The 22,434-nt window shown below is 36.4% G+C and overlaps 1 protein-coding gene across 4 annotated transcripts in view; it reads left to right on the top strand.

Moving 5' to 3' along the window:
• SRS2 (P-loop containing nucleoside triphosphate hydrolases superfamily protein) overlaps positions 1-22,434 on the top strand; it is a 45,353-nt gene that overhangs the window by 19,085 nt on the left and 3,834 nt on the right. For 2 of the 4 annotated variants that reach the window (XM_088895883.1, XM_010247775.3), the window contains exons 13-27: positions 2,049-2,162; positions 2,297-2,397; positions 7,191-7,257; positions 7,683-7,733; positions 9,946-10,023; positions 10,280-10,489; positions 10,622-10,660; positions 11,076-11,147; positions 11,253-11,339; positions 11,421-11,477; positions 13,343-13,548; positions 13,662-13,755; positions 17,265-17,315; positions 18,118-18,180; positions 18,374-18,433. In XM_088895883.1, the coding sequence (XP_088752009.1) occupies positions 2,049-2,162; positions 2,297-2,397; positions 7,191-7,257; positions 7,683-7,733; positions 9,946-10,023; positions 10,280-10,489; positions 10,622-10,660; positions 11,076-11,147; positions 11,253-11,339; positions 11,421-11,477; positions 13,343-13,548; positions 13,662-13,755; positions 17,265-17,315; positions 18,118-18,180; positions 18,374-18,433 (1,350 nt within the window). Of the gene's footprint in view, positions 1-2,048; positions 2,163-2,296; positions 2,398-7,190; positions 7,258-7,682; positions 7,734-9,945; positions 10,024-10,279; positions 10,490-10,621; positions 10,661-11,075; positions 11,148-11,252; positions 11,340-11,420; positions 11,478-13,342; positions 13,549-13,661; positions 13,756-17,264; positions 17,316-18,117; positions 18,181-18,373; positions 18,434-19,276; positions 19,380-22,434 lie in introns of those variants that run through there. The other 2 variants (XM_088895884.1, XM_088895885.1) reach the window with 2 other exon arrangements.

Raw genomic sequence — 22,434 nt, 5'->3', positions numbered from 1 at the left:
CCAAGTCGCCTGACTGAACAACTGTACCTGACGCCCAGGAAGCCCGTACGTGGAGACGGCGCACCTGACTGATTAGGGGTCCGACACATGACAGCCGCCCGCCAACGGCCACCTGCCACCGCCATCTCAGATGTAGTAGAGACGGCCCTGACAAGGAACGGTGGAGGTTATGACACCCGAACTGGCAACTGGCAGTGGAGGTTATGACACCCGAACTAGCAACTGGCAATTGGTAGAGGTTATGACTCCTGATCTGGCGGAGGTAATGATACCCGAACTGGTAGAGGTATGGAAGTAAGTGTACAGGGTGACTATAAAAGACCCCAATCTCCCAAGGAAGGAGGTATGTGATTCTTGCGCTTTCTGGTCTTAAAGTTCCTCATTTCCCTTGCCTTCTCAAGAGCACTAACTTGAGCTTCGGAGTGTTCCAACCGGGTTCCTCCCCGGAAGTCTCCATTTTCTTCCTTGTTTCAAGCACCTCCAATCTTGTCAGAGGCGAGGTAACCGGCAGCTAGGACCGACCGGATTGCGCATCATCAGAATGCAAGGGGATCGTGAGGAGAAGAGTTCTAGTGAGGTTTATGCTGAGATGCATGTGCCAAACATTGTGTCGCTTCAAGCCCACCTTGTCATTTTTGGGCATTTTTAATTTAAGTTCCATCAATAATAACATCTTTCTCATCTGTGTCTATTACTTCCATCAGACTCAGCTTCAAGGTCCTCGACCTCATGCAATGGATGAGTTCTGTATTTCCTTTTTCTTTTATAAAATTTGAACCTGAAATTTCTACACCTTCTTTCCCTCCTCCAACTTCATCATCACCTTTACCTCAGCACCTCTTTGACAATCCTCACCAATTTCCTTTCTATCCCTTTCATCCAATGAAGATGTTGCATATGTACTTCTTGTAAATCTTCTTTTAGGTAGGCATTTTTTATGTTCAACCTATACATAGGCTGGTAATAATATGCTACAAGTGGCAAAAGAATTTGACCTATTCATTTTGGCAACCTAGGAAAAGGTTTCCCTTGAGAAAAACAAGGATGGGTACAAGAAATCATCAACAAGTTTGAACAGTTAGGACTATACATGCATACCACTTTCTAGAGATATGATCAAGACAATAATAACCTTTCTACATATTTATGTGTCCTAGGAAAACAATCTTAATAGATTTGAATCAAGTTTGAACATTTAGGACTCAAAACCTGGATAAAGAACAAACAAGCACTGATAGGACTTGATCAGCACCCTTAAAGACTTATTCTAGAAAGAAGAAGGCCCTACAACAGGTCCTGACATGGTGTAATGATGGTACTTGGGATTTGGACTGAATTGAACACCAAGGGTATTTTTGCCATTTTATAATTTTTCTGTAGGGTCCAATAATAGGGTTTTATTGTCTAGTTATAGTTTGTTTATATTTAAAACTTCAGAGTCATTGCATAAGTAGGATTAGAGTTATTGAGTCTTCTTTTGATATGAAATAGGATATGACAACTTAATTTGAGTCCTACTAGGATTATTGAGTCCAACAGTTGGACTTCTAAGACCATTATGAGTCTAACAGTTTGACTCCTAGGATTATTATGAGTTTTAGAGTCTATAAATATGTATGGACGTTTTACACAAAGGCAATGAAGTTTATTGAGTTTTCTTCACCTTATGCTAGCTATGGTGATTGAGTCCCATGCCCTAGAGTGATTCTAGGCACCCTGCGAGTGATTCTAGGTTCCATTACAGCCATCAACAGCCATAAAACTCTGATCAAGAAGACGATTAAACATTCTCTAAGGACTATAACTGAGCTGGCACTACATCAAGCACATACACCCAAAGACACTAATGGGAATTTCAAAAATTTAAAGAATGATGACCTTTTAAGTTGTCTTTGTTTGAAACAGTTGCAACAACAATATTGTTATCCATGTCTTATTCAGTTATTTGATACATGAATCTCTGTTTCATTTTCAAAGGATATATGCATAAGTATTGATGATATGGCTTCAGTTTTTTGATATTGCTTTAATGTTATATCTTATTTTAGGTAATTAAATCCATTATGGCAATGCTTAAAACTACATTGCCTGGTTGTGATGATGGCCCGTTTCGTCAGGCATTCAAAGCTTTATTGCTCTGTGAGAAAGAAGAAAAGAAGAGGGTAGTTGTTTTATTATTTATTCTACTGTTCTACATATCGTGTATTGTTGCTTCTTTAATTTTTACTTCAAACTGAAGTTAGTTTTTTCTGTTACTTTGTCTTCTTACTTCATTACATTGGGATGATTCTTTTAGGTAATTGAATATATTGACAAGATATGCACAGTTAGGAAGTGTAGCTTTATGTCAGCTGCTTGCGACATATTTTCTGCAAAGATCTCTGGTACCTTCAAGAGGTCTTGATTTAAACATTTCTCTCGTTTGAGTTGGTTTCTTATATTAGTATGGATGGATTTAAGTTTCTATTTCAATGGAATAATATGTTCTCTCTTAGTAGCCTTTAATATTGAAATTGTTCTTTTTGTAAATTGAGTGGCTCTTGCTTGGTTGTTGTTTACTGTTGCATCTTAAATTTTGAATTTGTGCTTAAACATTGAACTTATTTTTACATCTGAAACTTGAGACACAACTTGGATATGAGGGCCAATAGCAATATTGCAGTCTATATTAAGTTTTTTCTGTCTCTTGCCCATTTTTTTCTTTTTCTATTTTCTCCTTCCTTTACATTTGATAGCAAAACAAAGAAGAAATGCGCGGAGGAGGTAGATGTTAGAGGAATGAAAGGTGATGTTACTATGGTGTGTGTTTGAAGATAAGCAATGGGAGACAGAAGATTGTGGCCTCTATAGGAAGGGCTGTCATTGATTGGGTGTTCATCTTACTTGTATTTGCTCAAGTGACTGCCTCAGATCTAGCATCTAATTTTTGGGACGTTTTTGAAATTCAAGAATATAAACTTGAGAATGCTCTGTAACTTTTATTTTTATTTTAATGAAAATTTCTTGTTATTATAAAAAATGTTACTGTGGCATCCTTTGGTGTAATAGGCTTTGGAGTTTGGAGGTTGGATTGAAGCAAAGAATCTAGGGCTCTAAGATAGGGGTGTAATTGAACTAAGCCAAGTCAAACTTTAGCATGTGTTGGCTTGGTTCTTCTAAAATACTCTTATATTTGAATGGGTTCGATTTGGACTTTGTTTTCTTGTTTGATTTCGGTTTGATTAAATATTCAATAAGTTGACTTCGACTTGAAACTTTAAAAAACTAATCGAGCTTGCAAGTTTGAACTCATGAGCCCAAATCTCACATATAAAATCTAGTGCAAGAGGGAGAAGTTGTGACTGTGGTTGTAGGCTTCTTCATTTAGGGCTAAAATGAAGGGACTGCTGTGGTGCTGAAACAGCAGGACTACAACGACAATTAGGGCTAATAAGAAAAAAACATATGTGCAATGTGCCGCAGTTGTGATTGTGGCTGTAGGCTTCTTCATTTAGGGCTAAAAAGTAGGACTGTTGTGGTGTTGAAACCAGTCTTTTAAAAGGCGTGGGAGGTGTACACCTGGAGGCGTGCCTCTAGGTGAGGCGCTCCAAAATGCCCTGAGGCATATGCCAGAGGCGTTGATACCTCTTAGGCATACGCCTCATACGCCTTTTTCATGAGGCGTGCTAGAGGCGTACACCTCATGCACATTTCATATAAAAAGATAGAAAAAAAGGAAAAAAGAAAGAAAAGAAGAAAAAAAGGAAAGGAAAAGAAAGTGAAGGCTTACGCCTCCTCCTTCCTCTTCATCCCCCTCTTCTTAAGAAGGCTTGCCCCTTAAGGAGGCTTATGCCTCCTCTTTCCTCCTCATCCCTCTTCTCTTAAGGAGGCTTATGCCTCTTATGTTCTGAATTACACCTCCTGACTCTAGGTAGTGGAATGCCTTGTGACACGCCCTTGTGTTTTAGAACATTGGCTGAAACAACAGGACTGTAGTGATAGTTAGGGCTAAAAAGAAAAAAGTGCAATGTGGTGGTTAGCAAGTGAAGCGTTGTGAAGTAATAGTGAGTGCTTTTTTTGGTTTTATGGCAGCAATGGGAGACAACATTGAACATAAATCTAGACTCCTAGTGTTACGATTCCCCCTGATTAAGTTGAATGGTGAAGTTTAAGTTGAATGACCTCTATTAAGTTGAATGGTGAAATTTATGTACCTTGGGCTAAATCTGTAGAAGTCTTTGTTGGGGCTAAGAATAAGGTGAAGCATGTGAAAGAGGAGAAACCCTTAGTTGATTCTAAGGTTACAATAAGTGGGAACAAGAAGATGCACAGATTATGACATGGTTGTGGAATAGTATGGTACTTAAGATTAGTGTGAATTTTATGTTCTTAGTTACAACCAAGGAGATTTGGGACTTGGTCAGGTTGGGAAGTTGGTTACTTGAAATCAACTGACCATTTGTGAAAACCAACCAATTCGGGTTGTATTAGTTTGGGTTGGTTGGTTCAAAAGATATAAACTAGAAATTTAAATTAAAAAAAATAGAACGGTTCTTTTGAAAAAATAAATTAAAAATTTGAAATTTACAATATAAAATATTTTTAGAGTTAGAAATATGGGAAATTTCCCACTTTCCCTTATTAGAATAATTATATTTAGTATATAAAATAATAAGATATATATATATATATATGTATATATATATATATATACGGGTCGATTCGATTTTGGAAAGTTTACAAATGACCAAACCAAATTTGACCCAACTTAATTGAGTTGGAAAATTGTTTAACCAAAGTCGTCCTGAAATATTAGAAAACCATCCAACTCGAGTCGAGTTGGGTCATTTCATTGGTTTGATGGGAAACGCTAGCTGAAATTGATTATTTTTATTTTTGCATTGGAAAAAAATTATTAAAATTACTATATAAAATATAAATATTAATTATTTAGTTAAAAAGTCAGAATATAAAACAATTGTCTACTCTTAATATGTTTCTATTGGTTAACTTTTGCTTAACAAAGCCCGTGCATCGCATAGGTCCCCGCTAGTAAAAAAATATAAACTTAAAATTTAAAATAAATGTTTTAAAACCTATTATCTAAAATTAAAATACATAAACATAACATGTAAAGCGTATTCAAATGAAAATTTAAAAATAAAATCAAACATATAAAACGTTTTCAAGTATGTAAAACCTGCAATCTCTTTTTTTCCTCAATTGCATTACTTCAAGTAGCTAATGTGATGTAAAACATATTACATTCCTAATTCTACGAGCCATCTTTGTTCCACGCTCCTCGAAGCAAGCCCATGCTAGGGTCTTAATTCTTAATTTTCACACAAAAAATAGTGATTTTATAATTTTTATTGTTTTTTAAGAAGATATTTTATTAATATGAATGAATGAACAACATTAGCAAATAGGGGGTTCTCGGAGCTTTGGTGAGCAAGCATACGTCAGGGGTCCGGGGGCATAGCCCCGACCTAGCCGCTAGGTTAAAAAAAGCAAAAAAAGCATAAAATTTTCAAAACACGCACACTTGGGTGTACAAGGCATGTGCCTTTTGAAAGTGTTGCGCCTAGGACCAGGGTGAGGTGCATACCCTAAAATGCGCTTCGCCTGTGCGCCTAGGCATGCCTTTTAAATCACTGTCCTTTCCTCCCAAATAGTCCAAGGGAAGCTGCCCTAATGCACCTCCACTTTAATCTTCCTCTTTTTGATTGATCGCCAAGAACTGAGGGTTCAAACAGCTGAGAGACTTCTCTACTGGCAGCAACCACCTGCAACCAAAGTGGGCAAAAATCCAACACCAAATAGCTGTAGCAACGGGGCAAGATAGGAACCGATGGAAACATTACTCACTATTGGATTTACAAAGAGAACACCAGTTTGGGGACAAGCAGAAGTAAGGCCTTTTGTTCTGCACCTTTTCCAAAGTATTAACCTTCCTAAGGAACATTTCCCAACAAAAGACAGAAACCTTTGGGGGAATAGGCTTAGTCCATACTTTCTTAACAGGAAAGGGTACAAAGATAGGATGAGCAAAGTATTTTGAAAGAAGAAGCAACTGAAAAGGGGGTTTAATCCTTTAAGAGAAGGGAACCGAATCCTTTCATCTGATTTAAGGGGGTTCAGCCTTTTCTCATTTGATGATATTTGGAGGAATTGGGCTGCAGTTGCACACACTTTGATTAGGAAAACCAGGCTGCAACATTTTGGGTAACTCCTCCAGAAGGGGATTAATAAACTAAATTTTGATGGAAGCAGTCAGGGTAACCCAGGACTGTCTGGCATAGGAGTTATGAGGAATGAGAATGGCAATATTATTTCCTTATTCTCAGGCCTAGTTGAAATAGGGGATTCCACAAGAGCTGAGTTGTTGGATGCAGTACAAGGAATTCGGATTGCTAATGAACTAGGAGTAGAGAACCTTTTAATTGAAAGGGATTCAAAGGTGATTGTGGGTTGGTTGTTGGTTGTCAAATCCAGACTCAGTTTCTTGGAGTAATAGGGATGACATCGAAAAAGTCAAATGTTTAACAAGCCACATTTCGTTTAGATACCAGTGGGTGGGTAGGGAGTCAAATGCTTTGGCTGATTATCTTGCAAAAAAGGGTCTGCTAGGGGTTGGTTATTTTTGCAGCTGTGTATTCTTTTTTCTATGACTACTTATAATGTTTAGGGGAGACTGCATCTCGTCCCTCCCAAAGGGAAAGAGGTGAAGATAAAAGAGAAGGAGAATATACAGCTGTAGTTGCAATCCCCTTTATTTCTGCACTTAATTTTTTGTTTTAGTTTAGCCCATTGTTCGTTTGACAGGTTTTGGCTTTGCAAAGTGGGCCCCCCTTGACAGCATGTAAGCAATGTTTGGTGAGAATTGCAGAGAGCCCAAATTTGCTATCGTTCAGCAAAAAAAGGGCTTTTTATTGAAACTTAATTTAGTAGCTTCTCCAAACAGGTCCTTAGTTCATATCATTGTCATTATCTTAGCCTTATCCCAATGGCCCGTAGTTCATACATGTATTTAATCTATTCTTTTGTTTGAGGGGTTTGCTCGTATTACAGGATTTCTCAGCAGAGCATCTTTTTTTATCTATTTGTCTTTATTTTTTAATTTTTTAGATTTATGAAATCACTTCTATTTCCTTTTATTTTGTATGCTTTTGATACATCTGTGTGCTAAATTTTAGTTTTTCCTGATGTAGGAGACAACTTAGCCATGGACGCAAAGTGCTGCTTACACTAGAAATGATATCCAAACTTGTTCAGAGGGTAAACCTTAGGCTTGTTTGTGGAAAATGTTCGGGAATTATTACTTCTTTGTTGTCACATTATGAATATTAGCTTAATTTTGTGCAATGTTATGATCGGAGGTAGTTCTAGTTCTAGGTCTAGATATTTTTGTATAGCTTGGTCTACGCCATTTGACGTATGTTGTATGTGGGGCCCAGGGCTGTAGTGTCTAGCTGGAATGCTCAAGACTTTATTGTTGGAGAATGAATGTGGGGCCTAGTGTCGCCACTGATACTACTTGTCTTCACTGCTTAATCCCAACAATTTTACAGGGTTGAATGAGAATGCTCCAGATTTTATCACCATCTTTTTGCTCGGTCTAATACAAAATTCTTTCCTTTTGTATTGTTGGAGGATTTTTCTCTTGTGTTTGAAAGATTCTAATTGTCTGTTGGTGGTTACAGGAACAATCGATTTCAGTTGTCATAACATCAGTGGCGAACTTGTTGCCTCAGGTTTGCATCCTCATTCATGAATATATGAAAAATAATGTTGTGGCAGTGTTACATTGATTTCTATTTAAATGCTTGGTATTATGTGTATTAATTTGTATTCTGCTGTTTTTAGCTATTCTCATTTTCTTGATAGCCAAAAGGTGAATGCCCAAAGTTGGTGCTAGCCATCTGGGGTCTTGAGAGGGGTGGGCTTGATATGGGCCTCTACTTTGTTATCTTTTTACACAAAATGGCTGCAATCAAACTCATAACTGCGTTCTCATGCTTCTCATCTCAAGATTTTACCATTAGACCCAAAAATAACCCCTTTTCATTTTCCTTGTCAAATGATTACTTGAAGGCTTGAAGCTAAAATTATTTCAACCTTTATACTAAAAGCAGATGGCTATGATTCAGGTGATAACTGAAGCAGAGAATGTCATCTGTCATGAAACCATATTACTTCCATTTCAAGCTTTTGAAGTAATGATCTGTGTTACTTTTATCAATGTGGTAAAGTAATGACTAGTTGTTTTGGTCTCATTAGTTGATGCGACAAGTCAATGAATAATCAGTCCTAGGTGTTGCTGGCTAGTGTATAGAAAAGATATAGATGCAATCTCATAGATAACTTAGTATTGACTAAATTGCAAGAAAAGAATGATATTGAACATTTACTTTTATAGTCATTGTTTTGCAAATAAAGGAAAAGTTAGGATGGATCAGTGTTTTAAAAGCGCAAGGCGCAAGGCAAGGCGTGCGCCTTTTTGAGGCAAGGCACATAATTTAAAAAAAATGCAAAAAAATTCAAAAAAAAAATATAAAACATAATATTAATAAAAATATTAACTTAAGTTTTAAAATAAATGTTTCAAAAACCTATTATCTAAAATTAAAATACATAAATATAATATGTAAAGCATATTCAAATGAGAATATAAAAATGAAATCAAACATATAAAACATTTTCAAGCATATAAAACCCACAATCTCTTTTTTTTTTTTCTCAATTGCATCAAGTAGCTAATGTGATATATTACATTCCTAATTCTACGAGCCGCCTTTGTGCCACGCCCCTCGAGGCAAGCCCAAACAAGTCCATGTTAGGGTCTTAAATTCTTAGATTTCACACAAAAAATAATAATTTTATAGTTTAAATTGCTTTTAAGAAGATATTTTATTAAGATGAATGAATGGATAACATTACCAAATGGACAACACTACCCAGCGGCCAGACTCATTAAAAGGGAAAAAGCGGCAAATTTTCAAAAGGCACACGTCTGGGCTAAGGCGCAAGGCGCACCAGGCATGCACCTAGGACTGGGCTAATTCTACGAGCCGTCTTTGTGCCACGCCCCTCGAGGCAAGCCCAAACAAGTCCATGTTAAGGTCTTAAATTCTTAGATTTCACACAAAAAATAATAATTTTATAGTTTAAATTGCTTTTAAGAAGATATTTTATTAAAAATGAATGAATGGACAACATTACCCAACGGCCAGACTCAAAAAAGGGAAAAAGCAGCAAATTTTCAAAAGGCGCACGCTTGGGCTATGGCGCAAGGCGCACTAGGCATGTGCCTTTTGAATGGGCTGCGCCTAGGACCTGGGCGAGGTGCCTACCCTAAAATGTGCCTCGCCTGAGCGCCTAGGCGTGCCTTTTAAATCACTGGGATGGATAGAGTAGGGTAGGGAATCGCAGCCTTTATTTTCCAAAGAAGGGTGCCATCTTGACCATTAGATGAGCCCCTTCTTTGTGGAAAATCCATATGAACAAACTACTGATTGGAAGAAAACATTTTAAGGCAGCAATCATGAATTAATAAAATGTAAAAAACATAGTCTATATCATTTCAAGTAATTAGATATTGAAGCAAACAAATAAAGCTTCAAAATGACCGTTTGGTTGACTAGGTTTGCTTGTCATTTGTCATTCTAGGGAACTGCGTTATGACTTTTGACCAACTAGTTAGTGATGTGATGTAGTTAGTTTGGCCCTCAACTGACTAGTTGGTTGACTAGTTGATGGTTTGGTGGCATTGGTAATGTTCATCTACTTCCCTGTCCAAAATGCCATAAGTACTAGTGACTTCTCTTGTGCTATTACTTAGAATGCAATAATATGATGTCTTAGATGTGAAGGATTCTCTTTAGTGACAACATTTCTTATGTTGAGTAGTACATGCTTTTTTGCTTAAATTGATACTACACAATTATTATCATTTCCATGTTGTAGAAATACCTTCTTGAGCAGCGAGCTGTTGTTGATGTTGATAGTGGGAAATTATTGAATGAGGATAATGACATAAGATCTGTAAGTTCTAATTAATTTATTTAGAGTATTAAGTGTATTTGATCCATTCTCCTCTCTTTTTTTTTACCCTTATCAAACATTATTCCTTACTGGTTTCTATTATTGAGGGTGTATCTGTTTCATCATATTCTCTAAAGATGGGCTCAAGAGCTAGATGATGTAACCCTAAATCTGCATGGAAACATCTTCACAATTGTAACAATAGGATTGCACTCTGGAAGTTTAACCTAAGTTTAGAGGACATATCACAATGCAGGTCCTTCAGTACCTACTGGATGATGTCTCTGATTTCTTATCAACACATTTTAGTAATACTGACGTGGAAGGAGACTGTGTATTAGAAAAGAAAGGCTGTATCAAAGTACTCAAGGCATTTGTTGACTATATATCTGCCAGGGAGGTAGAAAACTTTCGGGCTAGGAGACGAGATAATGAGGATTCTGTCACATTGACCACAATTCATCAGGTGTTTCACAGGCAAATGTATTCTTACTGAGTTAACTTTAGTTTCTTGCTAAAGCCAGTTGTGTTGAGGTTTTGGAATCTCACAGGCATTTTCTTTCTTGCTTTTCCCCTTTTTGATTCGTTGCTAGTGCAGTCAAAAGGATTGGAATGGGACACTGTTTTCATTGTCAAGGTATGTAGATGGAATTTGATACTATGTCCTTTGATAGTTTGGCTTTTAGTTTTGTGTTTGCTCATTTGATATATGGCTTATTGACTTGAACACTGTTCCTTGTTATTAGAATCTGGTTTGAACAGAAAAGAAGAAAAGAAAGGAAGAAAGAGAGAAAATAGAAAGTGGGCTGCTAGTCTAAATTGGATCTCACACTCTAATAATTGTTATTTATACTGAAATGAGGAAATTACAAGTTTACCCTTAACTACATGCCCCTTAATACAGCTTATTTGAAAAAAGAAAAACAAACCATAGGGCCTAATAGATCACTTCAACAATTACATATAATTCTTTTGCTAGGTCATGTTAAATGAGGGTGTTCGTTTCCATTTGAATTTATTATGCTTAGTGATTCTTTGATCTATTGTCACAGGCAAATGAATCTGAGATCCCTTTGTTGCATGAATATAATGGTGTTGTGAATGAAAGTGGAACCTCTCTTGAGGTAAGCGTGCATTTCAACAGATGTTTGTTTTTCATGTGTGTGTGTGTGTGTTACTTCATTTGTTTGTTTTTCATAGTATCCTGATATTTTGGCATATTTTCTCAGGAGGAGAGGCGTTTATTGTATGTCGCAATGACTCGTGCAAGAAAGAAACTTTACATCTTGTATGTTGTTATGGATTCAAATTGGCAGGTCAATTTTACTTATCTATTATCTATTATTTGCTTCCGTATTTCTTACTTCATTTATAATTGATATACCTGGGCCTTTCAGTTGCTCCGGCCTTCACGATTTCTAAAAGAAATTCCAGATCACCTCTTGGAGGTACAGGTATGTACAGTTGTGAGTGTAGTAATTTTGATTCTGCCGGCCAGAAAAGTTGTGCTATTAATATCATGAGCAGTCTTTTTAATTGGGGTTGCCATGTCTATAATAATTGCTTGATATTTGCATCTAATATTAGCTTGCAGCAGGGTGGAGTGTTGCCTTTTATTTCTTTGATATGCTATTCTTTTCTGAAACTTCTATATCGCGTTGACTTTGAAATTACCAAATTTTGGTCCTGATTGGAGAACTTGAAAGTTGTTCTTATTATATTGGGACACAGTTAGCAATTTTAGCAGCATGTGTTAATTCCACCACTAATATGTGCTTTTTTCATATGATTGACTAATTAGTGCATACTGATTAGTCAATTGTTGACCTGTAAATATGAAATCACAAGTGATAGCATAATTATGTTAATCGATGACAGTTTTAAGTAACAATTTATTGCCCTTTATCTTGTTATTTTATTGTTTTTTCCTTGTTATTTGTTGCTGTTCTGGCAACAGGGGTATTATGGTCTTTTTTCTTGAGTTATAATTGTATTGGAACAGCCCAATGGATATGACAGTAAACAGAATGGAATGGTGAAACACAATTCGTGTAGCCAACCTCATATACTTGGCATATAATTGGGATAAGGCTTAGATGATGTATGTATTTGGACAGCCCTGTAGTTGCAATTTTTAGTCTTTAGTCTTTTGTCTTGCTGGTTTCTTGTTTTTTCCTTGTTATTTTATTGGTGTACTGAGAGCAGGGTATTGTGGTCTTTTTCTTTTGGGTTATTGTATTGGGACCACTCCACATGCATAATTATTAAAAGGATTTTTCCTTTTAAAATCTTCTCTTCTCTTCTCACCTTTCTCTTTGATCAATCTCTTTTCTCTTCTGACTTAACCTATATCTTTTGCTTTCTTCTTATTTTTCTCTTCATTTATCAAGTTTAATATTGTCCTCACCATCCACAAATATAGTAAGTAATGCACAGACAATAGTCAATCTATTCATCACCAATTCCCCTCATTTATGAGGAAAGTTTCAATCCTTCATGACTAGGTCAAATTATCTTGCGCCCAAACTATATGAACTCCCTAAGTTAATATGTTGGTGAACTGAAGTTTGTATGGGTAGTCAGATCTGATGAGATGTTAAAACTTCTCTATTCAAGTTTTGACAATGTATTGCAATCCCATTGTGTGTTTTTTGACCCTGCCTTCTGGATTTGTGAGAAATACTTATTGCAGCCTGGTTGCATGAATAATGATGCATATCACTATTAGTCCTGGCTTTAATAACAACATGACGAGAAACTGCACACATAAGCTATTGGTGTTGATATCTACTTGGTTCTTTGCCATTGATCTTAACAGCCCTAGATTGTTTCTTACTACTTTTGGCTCCAGATTTCTCCCTACAGGTAGATCGTCATTCAGCCCTATTTTAGCTTCAGTCATTAAGGAGATCACAACATCCTTGATAACTTGTTTGCTAAAAGACAAATTGATAAGTCCTCGGATTACTCCATTTTACCATTATTAAATAGCTGTTAAGTGGTACCTATGTAACAAAACAAATTAATTGTAGAGCCATAACTCAACACAAACAACAAGAAGTTGAGATTAATATCTATTTGACCGTATATAATATCACTTATCATTACAAACCATCAGTTCATAATCAATTTTTATCTTAAGAGTTTGAGGGTCTTTAGTTATTACCTGCTTCATCAAAGATGGGATACACATTTTGAAGTGAACATATATCAGAGATTTGGGCAGTTCCATTCATGGTAGTTGAGGATTATCCTTTTCCTCTACAATTTTATTGTTCTTTGTTGGTTTTATTTAGTTGCCAAATTTATTTCCTTGCAGGGCGAATTGGTTAGAAAAGATTTGCAAAAAATACCTCGGGAGCTTTCAGAAGGAAAATCTCAATTTTCTGTTGCTGCAGCAGAACATGAACAGTTTCTGAAGGCAGATGTGGGGGAAACTGACACTTCCAATACTCTAGGTGGTGAAGTTTTTAATGTTCCACCAGAACTGTTGTTGGGGTCAAATGGCAATAACTTTTTAAGAAGGTATTTATTTAAAATAGGATTATTGACTAAATCCTGCAATCATTTCTTGTTATTTTCTGTTTTTTTTTGCTCTTCCACTGCTCAATGTCATTTGATCTATCCATATTTGACAGATTCAATTTGGAGGACCGATCAATAATTTCCCATTTATTTCATCAATGGGCAAAAAAGCAAGCATTCCAAAATCCTAAGCGGTTACTGGACAAGGTGTTCTTGATGCCTCATTGTCATGATTTTTTGTTCTTGATTCTGCTTACTGTTATTTTTTGTCTTTGCATTGGCCCTCTTTGGTCTCAAAAAGTTTTTCCATTTGGGGCTACAAGTACCATAGAGGAATTCTATTATACAATGCATGGGTATCTATAACGGTAGAAAATGATCGAGACCTATTGTTTTACAATTACCACTTACAATGCTTCATATGGTAAATATTGTCATGAGATAGTTCATATGCCGATGTTAACGTGTTTTGTAAAGCCTTTTCTTTCATGATTTGAGGGAAGGTAATCTATACCTAGAATGATTGTGTAGAAAACTAGATTGAACTGGCTCATCAGACTGGTTGAATCGTGACCTGATGCCTTTGTTAGTTCAGTCATTTGCTGAATACCCTAATTCATGAAAAACTGGCCAACCATCTAGTTTAACCACAAAATAGGTGAATCAGACCCGGTTTTATAAAACCGCATGGCCATCAAATGAATGGAAGTTTCAAAATGTTGGTGGCAGGACTTGAACCCATTGCCTTTTAATTGTGTATTGTCTTGTTACTATTAATTCTGTTGGATGAGTTAGAATCCAGAATATGGATGGCCAAACTAGGTTTAATGGCTGGCTGAATTTCAAAAATGTTCTAACCCAACCCGGGAACCAGTTTCCGGGAGATTTTGAAATCTGAAATTTCTTGATCGATCTTTGCACTGAAATAGACCAGATTTGAAGCCAAAATTAACACTAATTGTACCTGATGCCGAGTCCACAAATCGCAGCTCCCAGAGTGGTAGTTCACACCCAAAATCAGTCCAAAAAATTGGCCTCCGATTGAAGATGGCGCAGTGAATGAGAAGCTGTTTCACCGACACTATTTTCTGCAAAACTGCTATCCAACTTCCTTGGATCGACGAGGTTTTGTAAGCCTGATTTCCCCAACGTTTTTCTTGCAAAAATGTACTCGAAAAACTGATAAAAATCAGTTCTATCAATGCTTAGGTTGAACTAAGGTTTCTGGAGAGGAGAGAGCAAGAGAGGAGGAAGGCAAGTTCTATTCGCCTTCTTCCTCTTAACCCTCGTATATGGCCTTTGGCCCATTTTCTTTAATGACTCATGTCCCTAGGTTAGGTTTTGCATGACCACTTTGAGCCTGATATTGTATGGCGTGGGACCCCACAAAGGGCTCACACAAGTCCATGAGGGTTCGGCCCCACCTCTGAAAGAGGTTAGGCTGAATTCACTACTCAGGGCAATGAACCCTTGAGCCAATCGGCATGGGCTCAGTCTAGACCCAACATTTACACCTAAATGATCATTGGATTCAACCACCCTATAAAGTCTCAAGGATAATGGACTTATGTGAGATAAAGCCCATCAGGTAATCATCCCTGTAATGGTCTCTTACACAATCTCTCAGCCAATAATCATTAAAACATTACACACAAGGAAGGACATCTCCCTTGCAAGATATAATGTTACATTCTCTGCTCGAATGGATCCCGGGAGTAAAATCTTTTGCAAACCTTTTTCATAAAATAGTGGTATAATAATATATAAATGTATTTTGCAAAACCGAATTTCAAACACAAATGAAATCCACTGCTGACAGTTTGGGTTTCCATTAGAGAGAGTCAAAGCCTTGTATTCACTTTGTCTGACAAATGGGTCAATCCTATCACTATGATCACCCACTCAAGTAATATCCCAAACTATCCCAACATGCCTAAATATTTTGACACATGATTGATCTCACTGCTTGGCACATCAAAGGCAGCCCGGTCCACTACTTAGTGTAGTATCAAAATCAAGTCTGGGGTTATGTGTAACTTTTCATTTTTGCCCATCTATCTCCAAATCCAGGGTATAACTGGTAGGGGTGGCCACAAGCCGAGCTTCTTGCGTGCTATTCGAGCTCGACTCGGGTTGGTTGAAACCAAGCTTCGAGCTGAGCTCAAGCTCGATATATAGGCTTGTTTGCTAATCGAGCCCAATGAAGCTTGGCTAGTGAGGCTTGTGAGCCTAGTATAATAATTAAATAGTTCTTATATTATATATTATAATAAAAAAAATTTATTATGTATAATAATACTTTTATTTTTTTATGTGCAATAGTAAATAATTTTTATAATTCTTAATTTTTTGTATGTAAAATAGAAAATATTTTTATATGTATAATTTTTATTTTCTAGAAAAGATTGGCTTGTAGTTGAGCTCAAACTTGCGATCTTTTTAACCAAGTCGAGCTCAAGCTCAAGCCTAACATTGTTTTTGCAAGCTGAGCTCGAATAGCCAAGTATTCGGCTCAGCTCAGTTCGAATCCACCCTTAATAACTGGAAAATTGGTCTGGGTTCAATGTTTCTTTCAAACACCCGTTATTGCTTGTGCTTGGGGTCTAACCCTTCCAACCGAGACATGCTGCTCTAACTATTTGGAGCACGCCAGTGTTAGCCTTGTCAGGATAAACTCCCCAAGTTTACCCAATGGCTGAGAACATTCTAAACTAACATGAGTCTCATAAGTGTCCATTTTAAGGGGTAATTCACAGAAAACATACCATCATTAACATGAAACAATAATGTACTTTATTCATTTACAGGTAAATGTTTATGTACATCAATCTGATTGGAGCTAAGGCCTAAGGGCATACATTGTCTAACAAATTCATCTCTTAATTTGTTTTCATTTTCACTCTTTAAGGGAGATCGCACCTCATGCCTCTCAGTAAGGTGATTGTAACAGTTCTCATATTGTCTTAATAAAATTCCTCTTCAATTGTGAAAAAAAATTGTGTTGATTTATGCCTCTTTGATGTATATTTTGCTTTAATACACACGTTCTTTTAAAGAAAATGTGAGTTGAGTCTTGGATCTTGGTCATTTGCTTTAAAAAACTAAGGTTTTAGCCATTTATCCATCACATTCAAGTGCAATAACATTTGTAGAATATATCGGATATAGTATTTATGTAACTTGCAATATATATGTACATATATATGCCAGCACAGTTTGACCTCTTTTTTGACCACAGTTGAACCTCTGATATTTGTGGTGTGCAGCACAGTACTTTGGACTGTGCTCTTTATCAGTTGACCACACTGATAAGGAATCTTATTGTTATTTCTTACGTCTGCTCTTTATCTCCTCAAAAGTGTGCAGCTGCTGCATCGTTGTTCCTTTTTGGAAATGGTTGGCATAGAAATTTCAATCCAGTATTGATGCTGGGAAACCAGTATCATTAATACTGATCAAGAATACAATAGTGGATGAACATCCATTAGAGCTGGAAATTAATGGTTTAGCAGCAGGTCAACTGTCTGGGTTAAAATGCCAATGCACAATTCCATAATGACGTTATCATACTTGAAAAAAAAAACTAATATGGTTAAAATGCCATAATGCCATGGTGACATTATTTCCATGCTTATTTTTTTAGTTTAATACTAGGATATATGCATCTGATGACGCTTTTCTTCGATTATTATTTACTTTTTTAATGTATGGTTCAGGTTGGCTTTGTAATTGATGAACGGCTTAGAATAAAGACATGCAAAAACAAGGTTTGTCCCCATTTTGCAACAAATTTACTAGTTCATTGTGCTCTTAACTTGTAATTACTTTAACAATTGCCATTCATTGCTTAACCTCCCATAGCATGCACACAAGTGAATTTCTATCCTTGTCTAAGTGGAATTAAGATTTGAAGATCAAGAACTTCACCAACATCTTAAATTATCCTTATTTGCTTCATCTTGTAACATGGGTATCTCTTTGAGGCGGTTAGGGAAATGCATGGTTTGAAAACAGGGAGATGGTTAATGGAACAAAGGACTTATTTGTTTATTTCTTATTGAGAAAATTTGATGATATTCAAGAAGGTTGTTTCTTAATTTGCTTACTGATTTTATCTCGCTGTTTTGGGAATAGCATTTCCAAGATATATTTGGATATATTTTTGGCCAATTTTGTCTAGCTTTTGTGTTTTTGGTCTGAAACTCTCACAGCTTCTTTGTATTTGGTCGCACTACTTTGGAAATAGCCAGATACTGTTGCTACAGCTCTGAGAATAAGTCATAAGGTTCAGTACTTGATTTTTATGCCTTAGTTTCATTGGGTTTAGATTTTAATAATGCATCAAAAGCCATATAACTGGTTGTTGCATTTAATCTGTAGTTTTAGTGTAGCTTCTTTTGGACCTTCTCTGAAGAAAAAATGATAACTGGTTTTTCTTCAGATTACCTTCATTTTTTAAATTGTTTTTTTTTTAATTTTTACATATATAATTAAATTTGTATTACCCACGGTTTTTAGTTTTTGTCCTTTTTAGTGCCTGTATTATTCTGACTAGCAGTTTTTCTTCAGGATGTTTTACGTGCGCTGAAGTCTTCCTTGAAGTGTGAAGAAGCATTTCATTATGCTGAATATGTATGCTAATTGACATTTTCAAAATTTAAGTTTTATTTACCAATAAGAAGTGTTACGGATCTGATTGTGAAGCTCTTTACAACTTCATATTAGTTGCAATTGGGGCTGTAACTTTGCTTCTTTGGGTCAAATATTTGCATCTGTTGTGAAGTAAACTTACTGATCAATTTGTTGACATGCTTTTATTGAACAGGTCTTAAGCTGGGAGCAAATTCCTGCTGATAAGCGTGCTCATTTAATGAGAGAAAAACAGGTAGTCTTCCATTTCATGGATTGCAATGCCTTTCATTCTTGGAATGTAGTGGATGAATCAATTTTTTTGAAGGCACACTTTGGGCGCTCTTAGGTAGGGCTGTCAATGGGTTGTGTCTGGTTTGGGACATGGTGTACCAGCCCCATTGCAGGTACTAATCGGGACAGTATGAAGGACCCAGAACCGAACTGATTATTAATCAGGAGAATCAGGTTTGACCTGATTGGACCCAACTATACTTGGCACTTATAATTACCCATGATAATAACAGTTTAGAACATCATTTTCATAATATAACCTTAATAAAACTGAGTGGTGACTCGGTTGGTATGTTAGCTGGGTAGTCCCAGTGGAAATGCGGCTTCCAGTCCTGCTATTGCCACCTTCGTTGAAAAAAAAAGAATTCTTGATATACAACTTTTCCTTGATAAAAAAAACCTTAATGAAACTGAGACTAAAATACTAAACTGTTTATATGTTGATAAAATATATGTTTTTAACCACAATCATCATATTTACCGTTTATGACATTTACTCTTTTAGATATAAAATATAATAGAAAGTTGAAAAAAGAAAAACAAGAGATCTTTATATATCATTAACTATATAATTGGTTTCGGTACACATCGGTTCAGAACCTTAAGAACCAGTTCCAATCCAATTATTATTCGGGACAAAATCACAGAACAAGAACTGACATAATTGGTTCAGTCAGGTGGACCCAAGCTATGTTTGGTAAATAAGTGGTTTGAGAAATAAGTTCATTAGTACTTATTTGGGTTACAGTGTTTGGTGAGCCACATAACCAATAAGTACTTATATTTGTGGAATTGACAATTATAGCCAGGAAGAGTTGCCCAAAACGGCGCACAAAATGGAGAAAAAGAGAGGATATCCACGCACCTGGAACAATATCTCAGCCTGGAGTAGCTTGCTGCCAGCCCTGGTTTGTGTTGGAGCTCAAGTGGAGAAGATGCTTGATGGGATTTTCAAATAACGATGGGGACAGTTTTGTCCAAAAAAATTGGAATAAGTGCTTTTAACTTAAGCATCCACTGGGTTGCTTTTAAGTATTTATTTTGAAAATATGCACTTATTCACTCCTTTTTTGCCAAGTGCGTAAAAGTGCTTATTTGTCGTTTATTGTGTGGTCCCCCAGTTTGGAAGGTAAATTCTATTAAGGCTCAGTTTGGAAGGAGTAGAAATACAAATATGTACAGTACAAATACATACAAAATACATAGTTTTGCACTCTACATATTTGTATTTGTACTCCTTCCAAACTGAGCCTAATGAGAAAAATAGTCATACAAAGAGGGAAGAACCATAAACCAGATCCCCCCTCAGGAAAAGATCAGAGATCCCTTGAATTAACTAAATGAAGAATCAGAAACATATTCTGATTACAGAACTCGGGTAGGACTGATAACCAAGAGCTGAGTTCTGATTACAGAGCGCAGCCCAAAATAAATTGCATCAACACTTAGGGCTCTTCTATTTTCTATAAATTTTGTCATTTCTCTCTGACCATAAAGTGCTGATTACTGCTGCTGGATAGATCTCCAAATGTAATTGTCTTTCTTTGATAGCCCAGGAGGTGCCAGCTTTGTAACAGATCCTTTACTGTGCTCGGCATTACCCAGAAAACACCCACAGCAGAGAGGAAATGGGATCATATTTTCCAAGAAAGCTTGCAATGAATGCAGAGGTGGTCCATGGATTCCTGGACCAGACCACAAATTCCACAACTTAGGTCCTCTAAACTGAATCCCTTCTTAGCCAGGCTGCTTCTTGTTAGGCATTTTCCTAGTGCTGAGGTCCAGATCAAGAAATTGATTTTAGATGGAGATGAAGGGATCTAGATTTGCTTACAAGGGAAGTCTGCATTCCTATTGCCAGTCAGCTCTAGGGGTGAGCATTTGGTTTATTCAGTTAAAAACCGAACCGAATAAACCAAAATTAAAAAAAATAAAAAACCGAACCGAAATTTAGAATAACCGAAATAACCGAAACCAAAATTTTCAGTTCGGTTATTTCAGTTAAAACCGAATTTTAATAATATATACTCTATTATATATTATAAAATATATATTATGAAATCAAGTTTCAGTATATTATATATTAATATATAAATATATAATATGTTACATATTACATATAATAATAAAAAGTTTGGTTAATTCAGTTAACTGGAATTCTAATTTCAAAAACCGAAACCGAAAACCGAAATAGCCAAAAGCCGAAAAACGGAACCGATTTAACCAAAAACCGAAAAAGCCAAACCCAAAAAGCCGAAACCGAAATTTTTGGTTCAATTATTTGGTTTTAACCGAATAATGCTCACCCCTAGTCAGCTCATGCGAAAGATCTGATTGAGAAATTTCCATCAGCTGTCCAGGTCCAGGTCCATTGGTCTCTTGACTGGGGGTGGAAGGAGAAACTATTTAGGCTACTCAGCAGGTTCACAACTTCAGCCACTTCCCAGTCTTGAAAATCCCTTCAGAATTTAGGCTTCCACACCACTTCATCTCGAACTAACTTGAAAGAGTCAGCCACTGAGAACAAAAGGGGGAATCTCTCTTCCAAAGATACATCGTTTTGCCATTTGTTCTTCCAAAAACGAGCTCCACCCCCATCTCCTAACTGGAATCCCACTCCTTTTAAGGCTGTGCTGAAAGTTTTAATTCTTCTTAGACCCAGACCACCTGAATCCTGTGGAGTGCAAATTTTATCCCAAGATATCATGTGAATTTTCTTCTCATCTTCCCATGCTTTCCATAGGAAGTTCTTTTGCAATTTTTCTATTCTCTTAGCTATTGAGCTTGGTTTAAGGAAGAAGGAGAGGTAGTACGTTGGTAGATTTGCGAGAGTACTTCTGATAAAGGTCATTCTTCCCCCTTTTGATAAATATTTTGCCTTCCAAGATGTAAGTTTCCTTTCTAGTCTTTCCATCACTGGCTCGCAAATTGTTGTAGAAAAAAACTTTGCACCCAAAGGCAAACCAAGATAGGTGGTAAGAAGATTATTCACCTTACATCGAAGAGTTTCTGCCCATAGATCATTGTCCTCAACCCTGTCCATTGGAATGTGAGAAGATTTCCCCAAGTTCAACATCAGCCCTGTTACCACTTCAAACCAAGAGAAGATTCCCACTAGTGTTTCTAATTGAGAGATCAAAGCATTAATGAAACAAAGTGTATCATCCACAAAGTGGAGTACATTGACCCTTTCACCCCCCTGGAATAATTTCAAAACCTTCCCAGAGACCTGCCTGCCCTGCATTATTGATGAATTGGGTCAGGACCTCCATTATACAAAGGAAGAGGAGAGCAGACAAGGGATCACCCTATCGAATGCCTCTTGAACTTTTGAAGAAGCCTGAAGATTTCCAATTTATTATAACAGAAAATTTTGGTGTATAGTTTTCAAGGCACCAAGGTGAGGCTAGGCAACAATGGGGCGCTTTGTTGCCTAGTTGCCTAAGCGATGGATTGTTTTAAGTAAAAATCACATATCCTAGGGTAGTTCCCTAGGTTCCATAACCAACTTTCTTTAATGACTATCCATAATTTTCATAAGAAAATTATAAACTTCATGTTTATGAGAAGAAAAAGAAGAAAAAGAAGGAAGGAAAGAAAATTCAAAAAATATAGGGCTGAACCCCTATTTTTGTTATAGGAAAAGAAGAAGATGATGATGATGTGGAAGAAATGTGTTGATTAGACAAAATTTTAAGTTCTTCCCTTATGGAAGAAATGTGTTTATAAACACTAAAATGAATATTTTTCTTTAATAATGTCTATTTTGTAATAAAATAATAAAAAGAAATTCACTCGCTTTGCTCGCTCACCAAAGGTCCGAGAACCCCCGATTTGGTAATGTTGTTCATTCATTCATCCTAATAAAATGTCTTCTTAAAAAGCAGTTAAAACTATAAAATCGTTATTTTTTGCGTGAAAACTAAGAATTTAAGACCTAATGTGGACTTGTTTGGGCTTGCC

This window comes from Nelumbo nucifera, chromosome 1 (assembly GCF_055504915.1).
Source record: "Nelumbo nucifera cultivar China Antique chromosome 1, China Antique-T2T, whole genome shotgun sequence".
NCBI lineage: Eukaryota > Viridiplantae > Streptophyta > Magnoliopsida > Proteales > Nelumbonaceae > Nelumbo > Nelumbo nucifera.
The sequence above is the reverse complement of the archived record's forward strand: the minus strand, read 5'-3'. Positions and strand labels throughout refer to the sequence as shown.